This window comes from Misgurnus anguillicaudatus, chromosome 7, assembly GCF_027580225.2.
Source record: "Misgurnus anguillicaudatus chromosome 7, ASM2758022v2, whole genome shotgun sequence".
Lineage (NCBI taxonomy): Eukaryota > Metazoa > Chordata > Actinopteri > Cypriniformes > Cobitidae > Misgurnus > Misgurnus anguillicaudatus.
In genome coordinates this window covers 1,940,472-1,960,485 of record NC_073343.2, presented here as the reverse complement: position 1 = coordinate 1,960,485, position 20,014 = coordinate 1,940,472, and the positions used below count along the sequence as shown (strand labels likewise).

The window sequence follows — 20,014 nt, the reverse complement described above, 5'->3', positions numbered from 1 at the left end:
TGTTCTTGTCACTTTTTAAGCTGGTCTAGCTGTGTTTTTGTCACTTTAAGCTGGTCTAGCTGTGTTTTTGTCACTTTAAGCTGTTCTAGCTGTGTTTTTGTCACTTTAAGCTGGTCTAGCTGCAGGGCCGTGCACAGACATTTTGAGGGGCAGTGGCCCAAACCAAAAAGGGGGCACGGGGGGCACAATTTATATGGTTTTAACAATATGATTTGTTATAGATTAGTATCAAATAATATAAGTGATTATAATGGAAAATAGACTTTAGAACAAGATTTAGAGTGTGACAAAACTTCTTAATATTCTATATGATTTACGTGCTGAAGCTTTGAATCCATGTTTGCAATTTTGAACAGCTTTTGCAGCCTCCCTTCCAACTCTGTCTTTTTTTTTGAAAACATTGTTTTTTATTTTTTGTCGACAAAGTGTGCCAACAACAGCAAATTTGGTGTTATTTAGATTAGATCTCATCGGGTACATTACACATTAGACAATCACTGTAGTTCTAAAAATGTTTGCTAAGTTGTTAGCACTTTGAGAAGACCGAGAGCAAATCATTACCCACGGAAATACAAAAACATAGGAAAGCCGAGAGAGGTCATCCATATATTTTTTTTTTGCTGCTTGTTTTCTCATGATCTCGAGAAAACAAAAGTTGTTTTCTCACTATCCAGACATAATAATCCAAATGCCATAATGTAATTTCCTGTCCATAATATTTCATTTATTTTGAAGTGGACTGCTGATGCATATGAAGTCTTCGCCGTTACCACGCGTAGCTAGTTGTCGATAGACTTAATAAATAAATAAATAAAGTTTAATGTTCGTGAATTTAGGGACCATCTCTAAAGTGCACTGTACACGTTTCTATCTTCAATAGTATTTAACAGTTTATTTGAATAAATATAAAACATCTAAAAAAGTGTGCCTTATAGTTGACAACCACGAACACTTTACAGTTGGTTTTGTGACTGTTTGTTGACTTTAAGTTATTCCATTTTAATGCTGTTTAAAGTAGAAACGTATATGGAGTTACTTTAAAGACGGTTCCTAAATTCACCGCTATCAAACGGTTAATTATTGGCAAATCTGTTTCATCTTGAGCGAATCCCTGATCTAAGTAAAATCTCATTTGTTCATCCATGCTTATTTAGCTAAATATGCTTTTGCTGTCTAAAAATTATGTTCTATTGAGTAGACGTAAGCTTTAATCATCACAAGAATACAACTTTTGTTATGTCGAGATCACGAGAAAACAAGCTGCTGTTTTCTCGAGATAACGAAAAAATTAAGTAGTGATCACGAGAACACAAGCAAGCAAAAATAAATATAGAACACGACCGCTCTCGGCTTCAAACTACCAAATTACTAATTGAGCAGCTCAACAACTGAGGTAATGTAATGAATCTACCTGTTCATACAACAAACTGTCGTCTTCGCCCTTCAAAGAGTGGACACAGAATGTGGGAGATGCTGCGGAGCGGGTGGGAAATCACGAAGTGGATTACCAGAAACAGTGGATCTTTAGACGAGCGGTAACAGAACACTTTGACTGGGGTTGGCGAGAGGGGCACCTCAGCCGATTAGGGCAGATGGGCAGTTGCTCTAGCCACCGGGCCACCCCCCTGTGCACGGCCCTGTCTAGCTGTGTTTTTGTCACTTTTTAAACTGGTCTAGCTGTGTTTTGTCACTTTTTAAGCTGGTCTAGCTGTGCTTTTGTCACTTTTTAAGCTGGTCTAGCTGAACTTAGCTGGTCAGACTGGAAGACCAACTGACCTACCAGCTTTTGACCATCTTTGCCAGGGAGGACCAGCTTAAACCAGCTACCATCTTATGCTAGTCTTAGCTGAATTTTTCAGTAGGGAGTAAAATTATATTTGACTAACTAATTTAAAAACAAAGTCTATGTAAGCAACTCCTTTTGCAAAAAGTACATAAATCATAAATATCAGAGTATTTTAAAATGACTGATTTAACAAGGTAGATATTATGCAAAAATAAAGAGACCTCATCTTTTTTTTTATTAATGCTTCAAAACATTTAACAAAAGAGACAGAATACACAAAAACCTCTACAGGAATGAAAACATACAGATTATATATGTAAAGTTTCACAAATAAAATACGATAACAGAAAGATAAATAAGTACAATAAAAAATAAAAACCAAATAAATAAATATATATTTATATAAAAAATTAACAAGTTAACATAGGAAAACATTATGCATCAGAGACCTCATCCTCTTACTAGACACAGGTTGCGTGACGCAATCACGACTTTGGACCAATCAGAATCGTGCGGATTAGCCGATGTTTATAAATGTGCCAACGCACGAGCGAAGCGGAGTCTGACAACCGGTGGACTTCACACAAGTTTCATTGCACTTTAAACAGCGTTTAAAGCAACCTTAAAACAGACTTTCAGTCAGTCAAACTGCCTACTTTTACCAAGCATGGAGCGCTCTAAGCAGACACAACCGAAAGAAAGTGAGAAAGAAACGGCAAGTATGAATGGACTGCACTTTGACGCGCGAGGAAAGATGCCCGGCTGGAGCGCGGGAGGCACCGGTGAGGACGCGAGAGCCGCGACCTCCTCCGTGATGGAGAGCTGGCGGGAAGAGCGCACTCGCAGCGTGGAGGACAACGAGATGAGTCTACCGAGCATCGCCGCCGCTTACACGACAATCCTCCGGGGTCTCGGTGAGGATCCTCAGCGGCAGGGGCTTCTCAAAACCCCGTGGAGAGCCGCCACGGCCATGCAGTTCTTCACCAAAGGCTATCAGGAAAAAATAATCGGTGAGTTACAGGAACTGGTGAATACTGATGAGCATTTATTATTATGTGCGCTAAGAGGCTTTAAACTGGTCAGAAGCATCGCTGTAAGTTTATTTTCTATGCTAAAGGTTTCATAAACCTTAAAAAATTATAGCCATAATTTTACTTCCAGACTAGGTAAATTATGTTAAAAATGTACCATTGTCTTACCACAGTAACCAAGCGAACAAAATACTTGCTATATAATCAAACCATTGTTAATTATTCATTAGGGATAGTAATAGTTTTACGTTCACGTTCATACATCTCATTGAACATTGTTGTAGTACAGACAAAACGCGCTTCTAATAAAAGTTGAGCTGTTTTGTTTTAAGTTGACGCGCCGTATTAAAAACAGATGCTGCAAATACGCTTGCACGCGAACGCAGCTGTCAACCACTGAAAAAATAATGCAGACGGAACGTCATACGCGCGCGTCTTTATCTCTTAAAACCCTTGCTATCACGTACTTTTAAAATTGTATGTTCTCCTAACTTTTGTGTTGGTGTTTGGTCTTCTTTTGATCTGTTCTTCTCTCAATCTTTCTGGTATCGTGCAATCTTTTTCATAACTCATTGATTATTCTTCTTTGACAAATGCACAGTCAAGCATCTTGAGTTAAAAGTATTTCCTTCTCATGCACGTGTTGCATGAATATGATCAACTGGCTCAACAGGTACTCCACCTCAAAGCGAAGGTTAAAGGAAGATCTTACATAATTGTTTATTGGCCAGGCTGTTGTTTGAATGGTTGAACCGGGGTGCTGCCCACACATCACCTCACCAACAACAGCCCCGTATAAAAAGCAGCACATCTGGACCTAGTTTACTCAGCATTTTAGAGCCTATGCATATGGATTTTATTATTGTTGCTTTTCTTACCGAAATAAAGAGAAAATGTTCATTAAATGAGACTTTTGCCCCTAATGACCTCAGGTCTTGAGTCTCTTGCACCAAGTTTACAATGTTATGTGCAATGTCACGATGAGGTGTGCAAAGATAAGACCGTCCGAGAGGAAAGTCCTCCTTTCTGAGACATGATTGGGTGAAATTTTTACCACCCCTAAAACAAAATTGTAGTTTTGTAAATCTGGTATTCATTCAGTTTATATGACTGAACCATATTGAAGTGGTTTGATATTGTGTGTGTCTCACATTAAGGAATTTGTGTGAAGTTGTTGTAGTGCATTTTTTTGTGTTCATTATGTACTGTTGAATTATTCCTTTATAAATAGCTATAAATAGTTTTTAACAGGAACAGGAAGTTCCTGATATATTGTAGGTGCACTTGAATCTCATTCAGTATGTGATGTTAAAATTAATTTTTGTATTATATAATGCGTGACCCATGAACATTGTGCTACTGTTAATAAAAATCATAAAAGTTTATATTTCACATAGCAGATACACATTTATACGAGAACCTGGTCACAGGTAAACACAAGTAATGATATTCTAGTTAATAATATAGGCCCGCAACAACTAATAGGTAATAATTGATTATGAAAATCATTGTCAATGAATCGCATGTAACAGGGTGCATTTGAGTTCAACTCAAAACTTGTTTTGTTAATGTATATTTGTGACATTTAAAGGAAGGTGCATTGTGTAACTTCTAGAAGGATCTCTTGACAGAAATGCAGTATAATATACATAACTATATTATCAGACCTTACATAATGAACTGTATTGTTAACTAAGAATGAGCCGTTTTATCTACATACACCGCGGGTACCTTTACATGGAAGTTGCCATTTCGCACCGCCATGTTTCTACAGTAGCCCTAAAGGACAAACTGGTCTTCAAAGCACATTTCGTCACTAATGCTGCGTTTACACCAGCCACGGTAGTGGCGGTAAGCGCAGGTGATTTACATGTTAAGTCGATGCAAAGACGCGATTACACGCCGATTATAATCCACATTTAATCTATGCAGTAAGCACACCGCGAATGACGCGGATGGAGCGTTTTGCACGAATTGAGCGTTGCCGCAGGAAACGCGCGAGTTGAAAAATCTGAACTTTGGCGGATTTCCGCGCCACGTTAACCAATCAGGACTTTGTTGTAGTAGTGACGTGATTACAGGAAGCGAGCGGAGTCTCAGCGGAGTCTCAGACGCCCCTCCCATGACACGAATTTCCGCAAGAATTTCTCGAATGACTAGAATTTCACACGCGGCTTTCAGGCGCGAATGAAGCAAGTGAACTCAAATGTTCACGCGGCCAACTACGCGCGAATAGCGCGTTTTTGCCGCCCTACCGTGGCTGGTGTAAACGCAACATTAGTTGTCTCAGACGATGACATGTTTATCATGTGGCAGCTACCGTAGCTTCTCTATGTGATTCGAAAGGGAGGGACTAAGCCATTGGTTGCAATTAAAAATTTCACCGCGAAATGCTGCTAAAAATCTACACAGTGGACCTTTAAGGTTTAAAATAACAAACTCGAGGAGTATATTAGTAAAACTCAAAATGTTTTACACTTATAAATACCTCGACTTAGGGGGTAGTCATATTTATGCATTTGGCAGATGCTTTTATCCAAAATGACTTGAATTGCATAACCTATATGCTTTTTATCAGTATGTATGTTTCCTGGGATTGAACCCATGACTTTTGTGTTGCTAATACAAAGCTCTAATAGTTGAGCTACAAGATCATTATAGTTATTATAAGCAAAAAATCTAATTGAAAAGTTAGGCCTTTTATCCGATTAATCGGTTAATAAAAAAATTATCATACGATTAATCCATTATCAAAATAATTGTTAGTGGCAGCCCTAATAATATTTATGGTAGTGTTTTGTTATGATAATGTGATTCATTGTACATCAAGTGCTTGCATTATTATACAGTTTATTATACAAAACTAAAAAATTCACCTTGTCTTAAAAGAAAAACCCATTCTGTCTGTGACCACCTGTGGGTTACAGATCACATCACAGTTGAGAACCACCTCTTCAAATTCATTATCCACCTAGTTTATGTTTTTGTTGCTATATTTGGTTCCAGATAACCATTTCACAGAATAAAGCAATCAAGACAAGTGATATAGCTTTATTTTTCATTATGCAGCTCAGTACAGTCTTTTCTGTATTACTCGTCATTACGCCCAATCGTTCCCTGCTCCCAACCGCCTGGACGGATGCCTGTCTCTTATTTAAAGGATGCAGAACAAACCAAGCCCTCAACATCGCAAACGTTACCCTAAGCCAGAGCTCTGATCATTGACATCCTCACAATTTGAAAGGGTTTCTATGGTTACTTATTGTATTCCAAGTGTATGTTTGCTTGGTCTGTAAGCAAATTTGTGTGTGTAATCGAGTGTGGTTGGCGGGCGGTAGCAGCGCAGGGTTGAAAGATGACTTTGGGTACATGTTGATTTGATTTCCTGCTCTTTTTGTTGGTGGCACTGTCATAGGTGAGACCTTTTTATGTGTCACGCGTGGCTGTTTGTTTAAGATGAGCTTGATGACAGTTTGGCTTTTAACAGCTGCTGGCCTCAGGGTAAATTCAGTGCGTTTGATGCCTAGATCAGCTGCTTTAGTTAACCAAAACAGCATGTACGCAATACGCTTGTTTCCTGAAAAGCACCCTGGTTAGTGTCTTCTATCTCCAGAATCAGGTTAAAAATTAATAGAGCTTCTTGGTATCACAAAACCAGAACACCATAGCAACCCACTAAAACTATTTAGAACACCAAAATAGCAACACCAACATCACTGACATTTTACCCAAAGCAACTTAGATTTTATCAGGATGTGTGTTACCAGGAATCAAACCCATTTTGTTAATGTAATGCTCTACCAGTTGAGCTACATACTGTAGGCAACTTTTGCAAGTCTAGAAGAAGTTGGTGATATGATGTTGCACCTGTTGCTGAAGTGATCACATGTGCCTTAAGATTAAATAATTATTAGTGGCTTTACTGCACCATACAACTCAAAAGTGCCAATAACATATCGCAACAGGATCCTGAAGCCTCCCAATCAGTTTGCCATGTTTCCACGGAAACCTTCCCGAGATAAACGACCAGGAAATTAAAAAAGCCCCACAAAGAGGCGAGAGTGCCTTTTTAAACTAGATAAAACAGGATATATTAGAAAAATTATACTAGGTAAAAAAAAAGTGATACACATGAACAACAGGAATAAAAACAGGTGAAAAATAATGCCTTGAGTTTTTACTTCCTAGAAGGCATTGTCATTGTTCACCTGTATCTTGTTTTATCTCTCTGCAGATGTCCTGAACGACGCAATATTTGATGAAGATCATGATGAGATGGTGATCGTTAAAGATATTGACATGTTTTCCATGTGTGAACATCATCTGGTTCCCATTTTTGGTCGGGTAAGACTAAGATTGGTTTACTTTACAATTTTTCATCTGTTTACTTTTGTTTAGTTTCCCAACGTCATTTATTAGTGTAGCATTGTAGAAAATAAATAGTTAACAAAAGGCTATCAATGGGGCAGTACCCTTTAAAAAGGTCCTAATGTGTACCATTTAGGTACAGATATGTATACTTTTGGTACCAATGTGCACCTTTGAGGTACCAATGTGCACCTTTGAGGTACCAATGTGAACCTTTGAGGTACCGGTGTGCACTTTTTGGTACCAGTGTGCACCTTTGAGGAACCAGTGTGCACTCTTTGGTACCAATGTGCACCTTTTGAGGTACCAATGTGAACCTTTGAGGTACCGGTGTGCACTTTTTGGTACCAGTGTGCACCTTTGAGGAACCAGTGTGCACTTTTTGGTACCAATGTGCACCTTTGAAGTACCAATGTGCACCTTTGAGGTACCAGTGTGCACCTTTGAGGTACGATGTGCACCTTTGAAGTACCAATGTGCACCTTTGAGGTACCAGTGTGGACCTTTAAGGTACTGGTGTGCACTCTTTGGTACCAGTGTGCACCTTTGAGGTACCAATGTGCACCTTTGAGGTATGATGTGCACTCTTTGTTACCAATGTGCACCTTTGAGGTATGATGTGCACTCTTTGTTACCAATGTGCACCTTTGAGGTGTCAATTTGCCCCTGTTGGTACCAATGTGCACCTTTGAGGTACCAGTGTGCACCTTTTGAGGTACCAATGTGCACAGTTGAGGTACCGGTGTGCACTCTTTGGTACCAGTGTGCACCTTTGAGGTAGGATGTGCACTCTTTGTTACCAATGTGCACCTTTGATGTGTCAATTTGCCCCTTTTGGTACCAATGTGCACCCTTTGAGGTACCAATGTGCACATTTGAGGTACCGGTGTGCACTCTTTGGTACCAGTGTGCACCTTTGAGGTGTCAATTTGCCCCTTTTGGTACCAATGTGCACCTTTTGAGGTACCAATGTGCACATTTGAGGTACCGGTGTGCACTCTTTGGTACCAGTGTGCACTTTTGAGGTATGATGTGCACTCTTTGTTACCAATGTGCACCTTTGAGCTGTCAATTTGCCCCTTTTGGTACCAATGTGCACCTTTGAGGTATCAATGTGCACTCTTTGGTACCAATGTGCACCTTTGAGGTATGATGTGCACTCTTTGTTACCAATGTGCACCTTTGAGGTATGATGTGCACTCTTTGTTACCAATGTGCACCTTTGAGGTATAATTTTTTTATTTTGCATAGAGTAAAGAGAATTTTAGGGCCCTTTAAGATTTTTTACATAACATGTATGATAATGAAACACTTTTGCCTGCAGTTCCCCAATTGTGAAAAATTCTACTAATATCAGTTTGAGTATTTGTAAATATGTAAGTATATCATGTAGTGTTTGCTTAAATATACATTATGAAATGTTTGCTGACTTTCATAAAAACATGTCTGTATTGCAGTAATAAAACCATGTTATTTATTATAGTAAAGACAATTTAGGAGGTATGGACATAATTATATAAAATGTACATAATTATTTTGAAAATAATGCCACAAATGCAAATGGTCCTAAACAAGCTTTGTTTCTTTAAGTAAAATATAATGATCTGTTGTCTATTATTATTATTTTGTCTATATGTCTATTGATTTTGTGGATTTTCCAACCTACCAACATAAAATAGTTGTGTTTTCTGAAAAAAGTGGATATGTAATGTGTCAATAAGTAAAGTTGACACATAATTAAACTTCCCTGAGAAATCCAGAAGTTATCTCACTTCTGAGATTTCACCCACTCGTAATCCTCCAGATTTGACATTTCGTACCTCCCTCCAGCTTACAGCCCTGCAGGTGTTTGCCATTTAAGACAAAAGAAACACAGACGATCCTTTCACCGCACAAATGGTCGGTGATGATAGACTGAGCCATTGATCAAGTGCACGTTTTTTTCCCCGCCACTTGCAATTTTGTTTGTCAGACGCTGTTGGAGGGCCGGCGTTTCCGCTGCTGCCCCCGCTGATAGCTCCCTGTCGTCAGCGGCGCCGTTTCTTATCCCTCTCATCTATTTACCTCACCGCATCTACAACAAGATAATGACTCGCCAATTTCATTCAAAGGGACCCGTGTTAGTTTTCTTTCATTTCTGGGCCTCTTTCCCTTACGCTTCACTGTCCAAGATCTCTTTGAGCTCGCTTAGCGTCCATCATGAACAACAACATCCTGCACTAACCTGATGATCTGAAATGGTTGCAAAAACTCATTTCCAATAAAGCCCATATGCTTTAAAGTTATCGCATATGTTTTTGGAGAGTGCCGCGTGACATGAATATTATCGCACCAAAACAGAGAGCAAAAGAAAAAAGCACATAAAATCCAATGCATGCCTGCTGATCCTAACAGATTTGTTGATGTTGCCCTTTCTCCGGGGCGATTCATTTAATCGTTGGTGACATTTGAGTTTGACGGCAGAATGGAGGTTAGAGGAAGAGGGTGGGAGTTGGGAGTGAGGGGGATGCTGGATGTCAGGTGGATGCCATTTCCATGCACATGCATGTTTTAAAGTAATGTCTGGGCTAAGTTCACGTGTTTTGCTTTATTTTACAGGTACATATAGGTTACCTTCCAAACAAGAGGGTTCTTGGTCTAAGTAAACTGGCACGGTAGGTACACTACACCTAAAGCTTTTAGGTGTCCTTTTTCTTCATGAGGGTGGGTATATTGCAGCCTTAACTGGGCTTTTGTATCTTGCCGAAGTTGTTGAATAGTTCACACTGTATACCTTCACAAAAAAATTGCAAAATGTTTTCTACTTGTAAATCAACTGGTAGCAGGGTTGCCGGGTTTTTACAGCAAAACCCGGACAGCATTTTTTGGCATGCTTCATCTGCTAAAATTTGCATTCCCAGACTTAATATCACATTGTTGGGATTGCTTCAACAAACAAACATAAAAAACAGCCCACAGCAACAGTTTTACCATATTCGCGTCTACCGCGTCTAGTTTGCCGCTTGAACATTTGGAGTCTACTTGTTTTTCCGCCAAATTTCAAATTTTTCCTGCGCCAAGGCTCAAGCGCGAGTGATGTCAATGTTAAGTCAATAAAAAGGCGCGCGTGAAATTTTAGTTATCGAAACATTCACGTCGAAATTTGTGTCATGGGAGGGGCTTCTGCGACTCCGCTCGCTTTCTGTAATCACGTCACTATTAGTGCAAGCTCCTGATTGGTTAATGCGGCGCGTTTTTCTGCCAAAGTTCAAATTTTTTCTGCGGCAATGCTCAATTTGCGTAATTCGCGCAAACTAGACGCGCAAATGAGGCGTTTAGCGATTCCGCCTCATTTTCGTGTTTAGTTTGCGCGAATGGCGCGGAGTCGCTGGACGCCTCATTTGCGTGTCTAGTTTGGGCGAATGGCGCGAATTGAGCATTGACTTATTTTTATTGACTTAACATTGAAATCACTTGCGCTTGACGCCTCTACCGCGGCTGGTCTGAACGCAGCATTAAAATAGCCCAATCCTGCGGGAAAACCACAGACTTCGCAGCCCTAATTGGTAGAGCATTGTGTTAGCAGCAGAAAAGTCATTGTTTCGATGCCCAGGGATCATATATACTGAAAGAGAAGTTTGTCTTGAATGCGCTATAAGTCACTTTGGATGAAAGATTCTGCCAAAGCATAAATGCAAATGTAAAGAAAAAGCAACATAAAGCAATCTTGAGGTAATTAATATGTGTCTTTCCTCAAGGTTGTTGTTTATCTGTGAAATCAAGACACTCTTACGTATGTTTGTGATGAAGCAGGGAGAGAGTAATTGTCTTTAAGAGGATTAGATACGATGTGTGAGTGACATAGAGAGGCTTGATCCAATCTGACCCTAATACCTGTGCCTTAAGCCCTTTCACTGACTGTGTGTACCAGACAGAACACGCTTGCATTTCAAATTAAAATTGATCTTTCATAACTGTTAGGAGAAACGCTTTTCTTTTTATTTAGGTGAAACAAGCTTCAAAATGGCATATGCCTTTTCCAATAATCGCTAATAGTGTTGCTGGGTAGCATGGTCACAGATTAATATTAGACTAATAAGCTTATTATTAGTGTTCCTGCATCATTTGGCTTATAAACTTCCATGACTTTCCTAGTTGTTTGTTATTATTGGATGAGGATTTTGATTTATGAATTAATAGAAATTCTATCACGACTTTAAAAGATTATTTTTTATTTTCACAACTTTCTTTTCTTTTGATTATAGTTTCTGGCTATCTATGGTCCTTAACTCTTTCCCCGCCATTTCCCCGAGTTATCTCGTCAATTAAGAGGAAACATTTGCATAAAAAATGTGTTCCTGATAAATTTTTATGTTAATCTGCAATAATTTTAAAATCTGGGAATGTTTTGCAAATCAAATTTTGCTAACAAAATTTCTTCACAAAAATACAATTATTTCAACTGTTTGCTTAAAAAATATATTTTTTTAAAGAAAAATACCCATATTTAAGAGTTTATAATCAAAGAAAAAATATAGATACTATGAAATTGTTTTTTCCCTTTTTGTTTGTTTGTTTATTTATTGCTTGTTTGAAAGCAGAAGGTCTGTTATCTCATTTGATATATTTGTATGTTTATATATTCACGTGTGCATGCGATAGTTTCACGTGAGAGCGTGTGAAAGTTTCCTGTGAGCGCGCGATAGTTTCACGTGCGCACACGAAATTAAAGGTAGGGTAACAGATTTGATCCTGAAACATTTTTTGTTATGCTGGTTAAAAGTCTCCTTACATCCTGATAGCAATCACTGTGTTAAGTTGTTTAAATGTATTTGTAGAAATTTATGTTATCTGTGAAAGGCGTAGGACCAAAAAATTTTCAACAAATCATAGATTTCGGTCCGAACGGACGTTTCCATTTTTGTCCCTCATACGTAAGCATAATTTGAATGCCAACCACGCAGCGAGTCCACGCAGACACCATACGTCATCGGCGCGTTCACGTGCGCTCACCTCCTGCCTGTAAACAGTGAGAACAGCAAACTTTTCTGCTAAATTGACAACCTACACAGGAGCCACAAAACGAAAGGCATCTTTTATAACAACAACAGCAAAAACTGCCTGGATCAGCAAGAGCAAAAAACGAAATTAACATCGGTAACTTTACTGCTTTACCACGAGATGAAACAGCTGCAGGAGCTGCAAAGGGTCTGAAAGAGTCGTTGCACTGTTTATTTTGGTAAGGTAGGTACGCGATATGTTTGTATTGAGATGGATTTAGATATTCTACTTTGATGAAACATTGTGTTGCTTATGAAATTTGTGTTCGTTTACGGATTAGCGTAACGATATAGTTACTACGTCTACACAACCGAACGTGTGCTTAAACTAATTCTGATGTAAACCAGTTGTTTGGTTATTTTGGAAGTGTTATTCGTCTTTGTACTAATGAGACATGAAATGTGACCGTCTGATCTGTGCGTGTTCATGTGTTTTGAAAGAGGCGTGACTTTGGATGGCGATTTGACTTGAGGGTGGTATCGGGATTTTATTGCTAGGCGGCTACCGTTAGCATTTTTCAAAATGTGTTACCCTACCTTTAAACTTTAATAAATTTTTGCTCCACGCCCCCTTAGGGGCTCCGTATGAAACTTTTGTAAAAAACACAAAAAATGCTGGCGGGCAACTTTTCAAAAAATGGCTGGCGGGGAATGAGTGTTGCTCAACCTTATGTCAAACCCCAATGTCTTTCTTTGTTCATCAGAACCCAAATGTTGCTTTGTTAAAAAAAGTGTTATTTTGGTTTTCTGGTTACTATGGGAGTGAACGGAGACTCCCTCGTTCACAATCAGAGGCGTCATGCCCATTTAAACTGAGGGGGCACGTGCCCCGTCGGATTTTTGAGCCAGGTGGATTTTGCATGCAACCTCAATGAAGCAACTGTTACTTGTTTAATAGGCAAACCAGTCTTGCACTTCACTGAGATTTTCAATTTTTAAATCACGTGTTTCATTCTGGACGCAATTAATTTAATTAATTATACAAACCTAGATGCAAAAGAAGAGAGATGCTGGTGCTGCATTTTGTTATCCGATAAAATTAACAAGCTATCACAAACGCTCGCAACAATTTCAAAACGCAGCTGCTACCACAGTGTTCAGTTTACCCTGTGTACAAAGATGATGGTTCAAAGTCCGTTTCCTAATGTTTATATCTAGATTCACCCCAAGAGGGGGCATGGAATCACGTTTATGTGCTTTGATTCTGAGATCAAATATATGATGCAAAAAAAGTAAACATCCTAAAACTGCCTGAATCAACAGTTCAAGACTTTCATCAAATAATGGATTACATTTTAGTTTGTTTTCACCAAACCCTTTTGTGTGCCTTCTGGATACTTGAAATATACACCACTTTTTGAGTGAAGGTATTTGATTAACACTTTTGGGTCCTTTTCAAGCCTGAAGTGGCGGTCACCATCCACTCCCATAGTAATAAAAAAAAAGGTCCCTGTGAACCAGAAGTCATGATCGACTTTTCCTCCTTGTTGTGGCGTATTTCCGAGTGAAACAGAATATCACGTTTCATTGAGAAATTGTAGTTTCATTGTAGGCGTTTCATTGAGAAATTGAACTCGTGAGACTGGGGTCTCTGCAGAATAAAGAGAGGCGTTTCCTAATTTTGGGGCGTTCTCGACCTGAAATGGGTGTTTTTCCACCTCTTTGTCTGATTGGCTCAAATTGAGTGGGCGATTCCCAAATGCATTTTTGAGAAGGAGGTCTCTGCGGAACAAAAATAGGCACTTCCCAATGTTGGGGCGTTTTTAAACTGAAATAGGTGTTACAAAAAATGATGTATGGCTTGATTGGATTATTAAAAACACCTAATCCCAGTTTAAAAACACCCCAAAATTGGGAAACTCCCCTTTTTTGTTCCACAGAAACCTATACTTTGAACTCACAGCAGACTGACAGATAGAGGGGGCGGAGTTAACAGATTTTTTTTTATTTTATTTTTTTTATTCAAAAACAATGTACAGATAACAAAAATGACAAATTATAACAATAACAACAAGAGTATGAAAAACAAACGAAACAAAACAATATAGAACAACTAGGGGGAGGTATAGGTTAAGTGTGTTATTCATAAATAATAATAAATAAAATTATAAAACCTCAAAGAAAGGAAAGGAATTACATACAGATAGAGTTTTTAGAGCTTTTTTGTTCTCAGACATTCTGATAGTAGTAAAGTATTTTTTAAACTCTTTCAAAAAAACAAGAAAAAGAGGTTGCGGAGTTAACAGATGTTCCCGCCCAAGCCGTCTAGCTGACATCATCAAGAAAGGATCACCACAAGGGTGAAAGTACATTTTCAGATTTGATTAAATTTTATGAGGACACATGAACAACTGCATTTGTAACACAGTCTCACACCCATGGCGTCAATATTTGACGACACTTGACCATGCGTCAACATTTTGACGCGGAGGGTATACCTTTCGCGTCATTTTTTGACGAACTGGGGACTTCAATACTATTACGTCCGTTGCATTCTCTTTTCCTATTTTCAAACCATTTTTGCGTCGGTTTAGGGTTAGATTACGCAAAATTAAACAGTGTACGCGAAATTAAACAGTTGTCACCTGGCGTTGGGGTTGGAGTTAGGTACGCGAAATTAAACAGTTGTCACCTGGCGTTGGGGTTAGAGTTAGGTTTGGGTAGGGATGTCATTATGTAAATCTAACCCTAAACCGACGCGAAAATGGTAAGAAAATAGGAAAAGAGAATGCAACGGACGTAATAGTATTGAAGTCCCCAGTTCGTCATATTGACGCATGGTCAAGTGTCGTCAAATATTGACGCCATGGGTGTGAGACTGGCAAGGCCGCCTTAATGCACGGGCTTACCTGGGCTGAAGCCCAGGGGCCTCCCAAGTTCAAGGGCCTCCCAAGTTTGCGTTCATGACGAGCTGAAAATGTCATATTGTTTTGTAACTTGTCGGGTTTTCTGACAATCACTCTAATTGGACGTTACATGGCTGCTGATTGGTCCGTTGTAACTTAACGTGAAATAAAATGTCAGACGTAACATATTTTTTATTCTGCGTAATGTAGTGCGCGTTGTCAACTTGACATTCCTGCACGTTAGACTGAGTGTGACAGAGAAACGGGAAATAATCCACCAACAAATGAAAGAGTAATTTCTGAAATTTCATAATGCACTAGTGAGGTGCAGGTCTCTCTCTCTCTTTCGTGCGCGCGCTCGCTCGTTCGCTCTATGTGCTCGTTCAGCTCTCTGGCATGCAGAAGTCTCTGACCCGTGCACAAGAAACTGTGCCGCTAAATTAAGAAAGGAGTTCCCGCACATAATGCTGTTAGTTGTTATAAAGTTTAAGTTTACTCGCGTTTATATCAGTGACGCGTGCGCAGCTGGAGCGATGTAGTTTGACGCGACGTCAGCTCACAGTACACACATCTGTTGGTAGAAAGACGAGAAAGAGACGCAACGGTAAAGGTGCAATTCTAAGAAAGTAAAGAGCGACAAGACCATCTCAAATGATCATCCCCTGATAGCACCATTATAATCTCATTATCTAAAGATCTTATATACAGGTATGTTCCCTGTCTGTCTTGTGCATATTCATACTTGGTCGGTTTACATGCTTATGTATGCATAAATACTAAATACAATGCATACTATATCTTCAATAGCCTACAAAATAAATAACTGATTAAAAAACAAGATTCTGTCTATAAAGACTTATCTTTTGTTATCATTAATGCATTTAACAAGATTATGTCTATAAAGACTTATCTTTTGTTATCATTAATGCATTTTCACTTTAAAACAAACTTTAACTTATTATATGTTTAAAACTGTGGTGAGCATTTAGTTAGTGATTGGCAATTTTCTGCAAATTATATTCCAAAAACTATATAAACATAAAGCTTATAAACATATAAACTTTCACACATTTTGGTTTTATTATCACCACAAGTTGCTGTGTGTGGTTGTTAAATAAAGTGTCTTGTGTTTATGCTCAAGTGGACTCAGTGATATGTTAATAATGATATTATGGTGTTTTCTGGCTCAAAGAGGGAAAACTCACTGTTGTATGTCTCGAAAGAAACTAATGCATTTTGTGATGTAGATTACCTAGATATTACACTTAAAAAAGAGACTATAAATCGATGGGAAGGGGGGCCTACAAAACCTCTTAGCCCCGGGGCCTCACATTAGGTTAAGGCGGCCCTGGAGACTGGGTTGGCATTTGGGTTCTACAAAGAAAGACATTCAGTGTTGATATGATGGGGAGTTTTTGGGTGAGCTATCCAAATAATATCCCTTAACTACTGTACAAACATACAGAGATCTGTCTTGAAATGGTTAAATCTTTCTTAATTGTTAACTCTATACAATGTGTTGTTTTTTGCATCAGGATTGTTGAAATATACAGTAGAAGACTGCAAGGTAACAATTTGTGAATCATTTTTGTACACACAAATTTCATACACATACTCAATAGTAGCATGTGGTCATTTTTTCTCCATGTCTTATTTTGTTGGTGTTCAGTTCAAGAGCGATTGACTAAACAGATTGCCGTGGCGATCACTGAAGCACTACAGCCTGCTGGTGTTGGGGTTGTTATTGAAGCAACGTATGTATACTAAGTATTAGTGTTTACAATTAACATAATGTGGGATCAGTGTTGGGTAAGTTACTCAAAAAAAGTAATTAATTACTAGTTACTAATTACATCTTCAATCATGTAATTAGATTACTTTACAAATTACTCTCTACAAAAAGTATTTAATTACTTATTAGTAATTACTTTCTAAATCCTATTTAGTACATGATACAAGGATAGGCTTGAAATGGCTTGAATAAATAATATATAAAAGTACATCAATTCTTCTGGTCCCACTTTAGGGTCCAATTCTCTCTATTAACTAACTATTAACTACTTTTGCCTCAATATACTCCAACAACTAATACTAAAGAAGTTTTAGGTATTGGTAGAAATGGGAAGGGTTAAGGATGTAGAATAAGGTTTTGCAGAATCAGGCATTAATATGTGCTATTAAGTATTAATAAACAGCCAGCATCTTATTAATATTAATGCTAATAATCAACCAGTTAATAGTGAGAATTGTAAACTTAAACCATGTTAAATCCACTATTGTATTATAGTATATATAATTGTTTAGAGTCCATACACAGTATTTAGTTACATCAGAAGTAACTGTAATTAGATTACAAGAAAAATAAGAGTAATCCCTTACTTTACTTTTTCAAAGGAAAAGTAATTTAATTACAGTAACTAATTACTTAGTAACTAGTTACACCCAACACTGTGTGGGATAATACTATGAATTTATATATGATTTCATGATACATTTAATAGTTTATAAATACAGGTTTATTCCTTACGTCTCAGTCTTTACTTTAAAGCTGCTTTGCATCAATGCAAAACTGTGAAAGCAACGTATAAAAATAAATTTGAATTGGAAAAATGTACTGTATTACATTTTTCACCAGTCACATGTGCATGGTCATGAGGGGAGTTCAGAAAATGAACAGCAAGACGGTGACCAGCACCATGTTGGGTGTCTTCAGAGAGGACCCCAAAACACGAGACGAGTTCTTGACCCTGATCAGGAGCTGAGAGGATTCGTCCCCACCCTCCACTGCCAAAACACTCAGACCAGCCCTCTTCTCAAATGCCTCGCTGGACCTCTTTGGTTCTGCCCTCAGAACAGACACTGCTGCTGTGTCCTGCTCGTCTGTGGGGTGGTTACCTCGGTAAATCCATCTCTACTGTTTTATGTGTGTGTCAGTGGTTGAGGTTTTGTGCTTTGTGGTTCATCAGGTGTCAAGACTTGACTGTGAAACTGTCAAGCACCAAACCCACTAAAACGTGTTTACGTCTCTTTCCTGTCGGGTCACATTTGCGCTCTATTAAACGCAATTGAGTTGCGTAAGAAAGAGGTTTTATTTTCACGGGAGGTACTTTGTGTCATTCTGATAATTCTGACTATAAGAAAAAAAACATCTATACCGTTACAAAAAAGTATGTGGTACTGTGATACAGTGAGGGCATTGGGTGGTAATACTATGGTACTGAATGATTGCCCTATTATTCACATACATGGTACTCCAAGGAATTTCAAAGATTACCATAGTATTACCAAAAAAAATTAACATTGTACCATTGTCTAAAATGCATGGTACTAAACGATTATCCTATTCAAATACTATGATAGCCATATACCATTATATTATTTATTATTATCATTGTATTGATTATCATGGTGCATTATTAAAGTTTTTAACGCTATGCTATGTATTAGTGCAATTCTGTCCAGACTCAATGTATCACCTGTTCTTATGCTTAAAGAGGCAGTGTTTATTTCAACCCAGTATTTACATCCTAACATGTTTTGTGTGCAACGTTGTTACTTTTTAATTCAGCTGTCTGAAATGTGTTGGATGTTGATTGTTATAGTGATGACCGGATCCAGCCTTTTAAATGTTCTGTCTTAATGTGATAGATGTTGTTTACACTCTGAAGGTTATCTTTATTTTTATTTGTTGGAAAAACGACCAAAGGTAAGAGGTGCAGTTAAAGGTGCAATATGGGGTGTTTAGCGGCATCTAGCGGTGAGATTGTGAATTGCAACCAGCGTTTCAGTCCACAGTTCACCCCTAGATACAAATGACTCATTTTACTGAAATAAAAACTATACAGTTCATTATGTAAGGTCTTTATAGACCACTGATAATATAGTTATGTATATTATATTGAATTTCTGTCAAGAGATCCTTCTTAATGTCCCACATTGCACCTTTAAGGTCAATATAGTCGATTTTGCACATTTTGAGAGATAAATACTTAATTCCCGATGACAAGATTTCCAAGTACTACATTAAGTGTGTGTATGTGTGTGTTGATAAAAAAGAATGTGAACTTAGGGTTTACAAACTTGATAAAAATATGAAGGAAACCTATAATAAAAGTGAAGATATTCTACATTTGTAGAGGATATTTTGTACATTTACTCTGACACGTTTACTCTTCTTCTGGTTCTCATTATACGTGTGTTTTGAATTACAGTAGAATATTAACTATATAAATATGTATTATTTTAGAAAAATATATATTATCAAAAAAATACTGGTTGTAATGCTTGTGTATTCATTTTTTGTATTTGAAAAATGTCTATCAATTTTGATGTTCTTGTGACTTCAGATGAGAACAGTGTCTGAGATCTTTCATTGTCACGTTCACTTCAAAGCAGTCGATTCATTAAGAAAATAAGGACTTTGCTAACTCTAACTTAGTGTTATTAATGTGGCCTTCTTTGTAGGACTCAATGCGCCTTTCAGATACTTCATACAGTACTTTACAATTGATGTATCGCCATCTTCAGCTTAAATAAATCTAAACATGTCAAATGTGTAATTTTCCTTTCATATTTTTTTGGGAATGTGGTGACATTTTAACAGCAAGAGAGTGAAGCAAAAAATGTAATCTTAAAAATGTGACAAAACCAGTCATAAGTATCACGGGTATATTGTATGCCAAATCAGTGTATTAAGTAAAGATCATGTTTCTTGAAGATATTTTGTAAATTTACTACCATAAATATATCGAAAATGTATTTATCATTATATCAGTAATATGTGTTGCGTAAAGCTTCGTTTGGACAACTTCAAAGGCGATTTTATTACGCCCTCAGATTTTTCAAATAGTTAAATCTCCACGAAATATTGTGCGTTCGACTTGCGGCGCAGAAAGAAGTGACAGGCGGATGACGTCAAAGTACCGCGACAGCGAGTTGAAATTA

At 38.0% G+C, this 20,014-nt stretch overlaps 1 protein-coding gene across 1 annotated transcript; it reads left to right on the top strand.

Moving 5' to 3' along the window:
- Positions 1–2,358: 2,358 nt before the first annotated feature.
- gch1 (GTP cyclohydrolase 1) lies at positions 2,359–19,629 on the top strand. The gene is made up of 6 exons (XM_055172573.2): positions 2,359–2,796; positions 7,052–7,161; positions 9,784–9,839; positions 16,606–16,637; positions 16,740–16,824; positions 17,706–19,629. The coding sequence occupies exons 1-6, from the start codon at positions 2,454–2,456 to the stop codon at positions 17,830–17,832; spliced, it is 753 nt and encodes a 250-aa protein (XP_055028548.1). The 5' UTR covers positions 2,359–2,453; the 3' UTR covers positions 17,833–19,629.
- Positions 19,630–20,014: the final 385 nt, after the last annotated feature.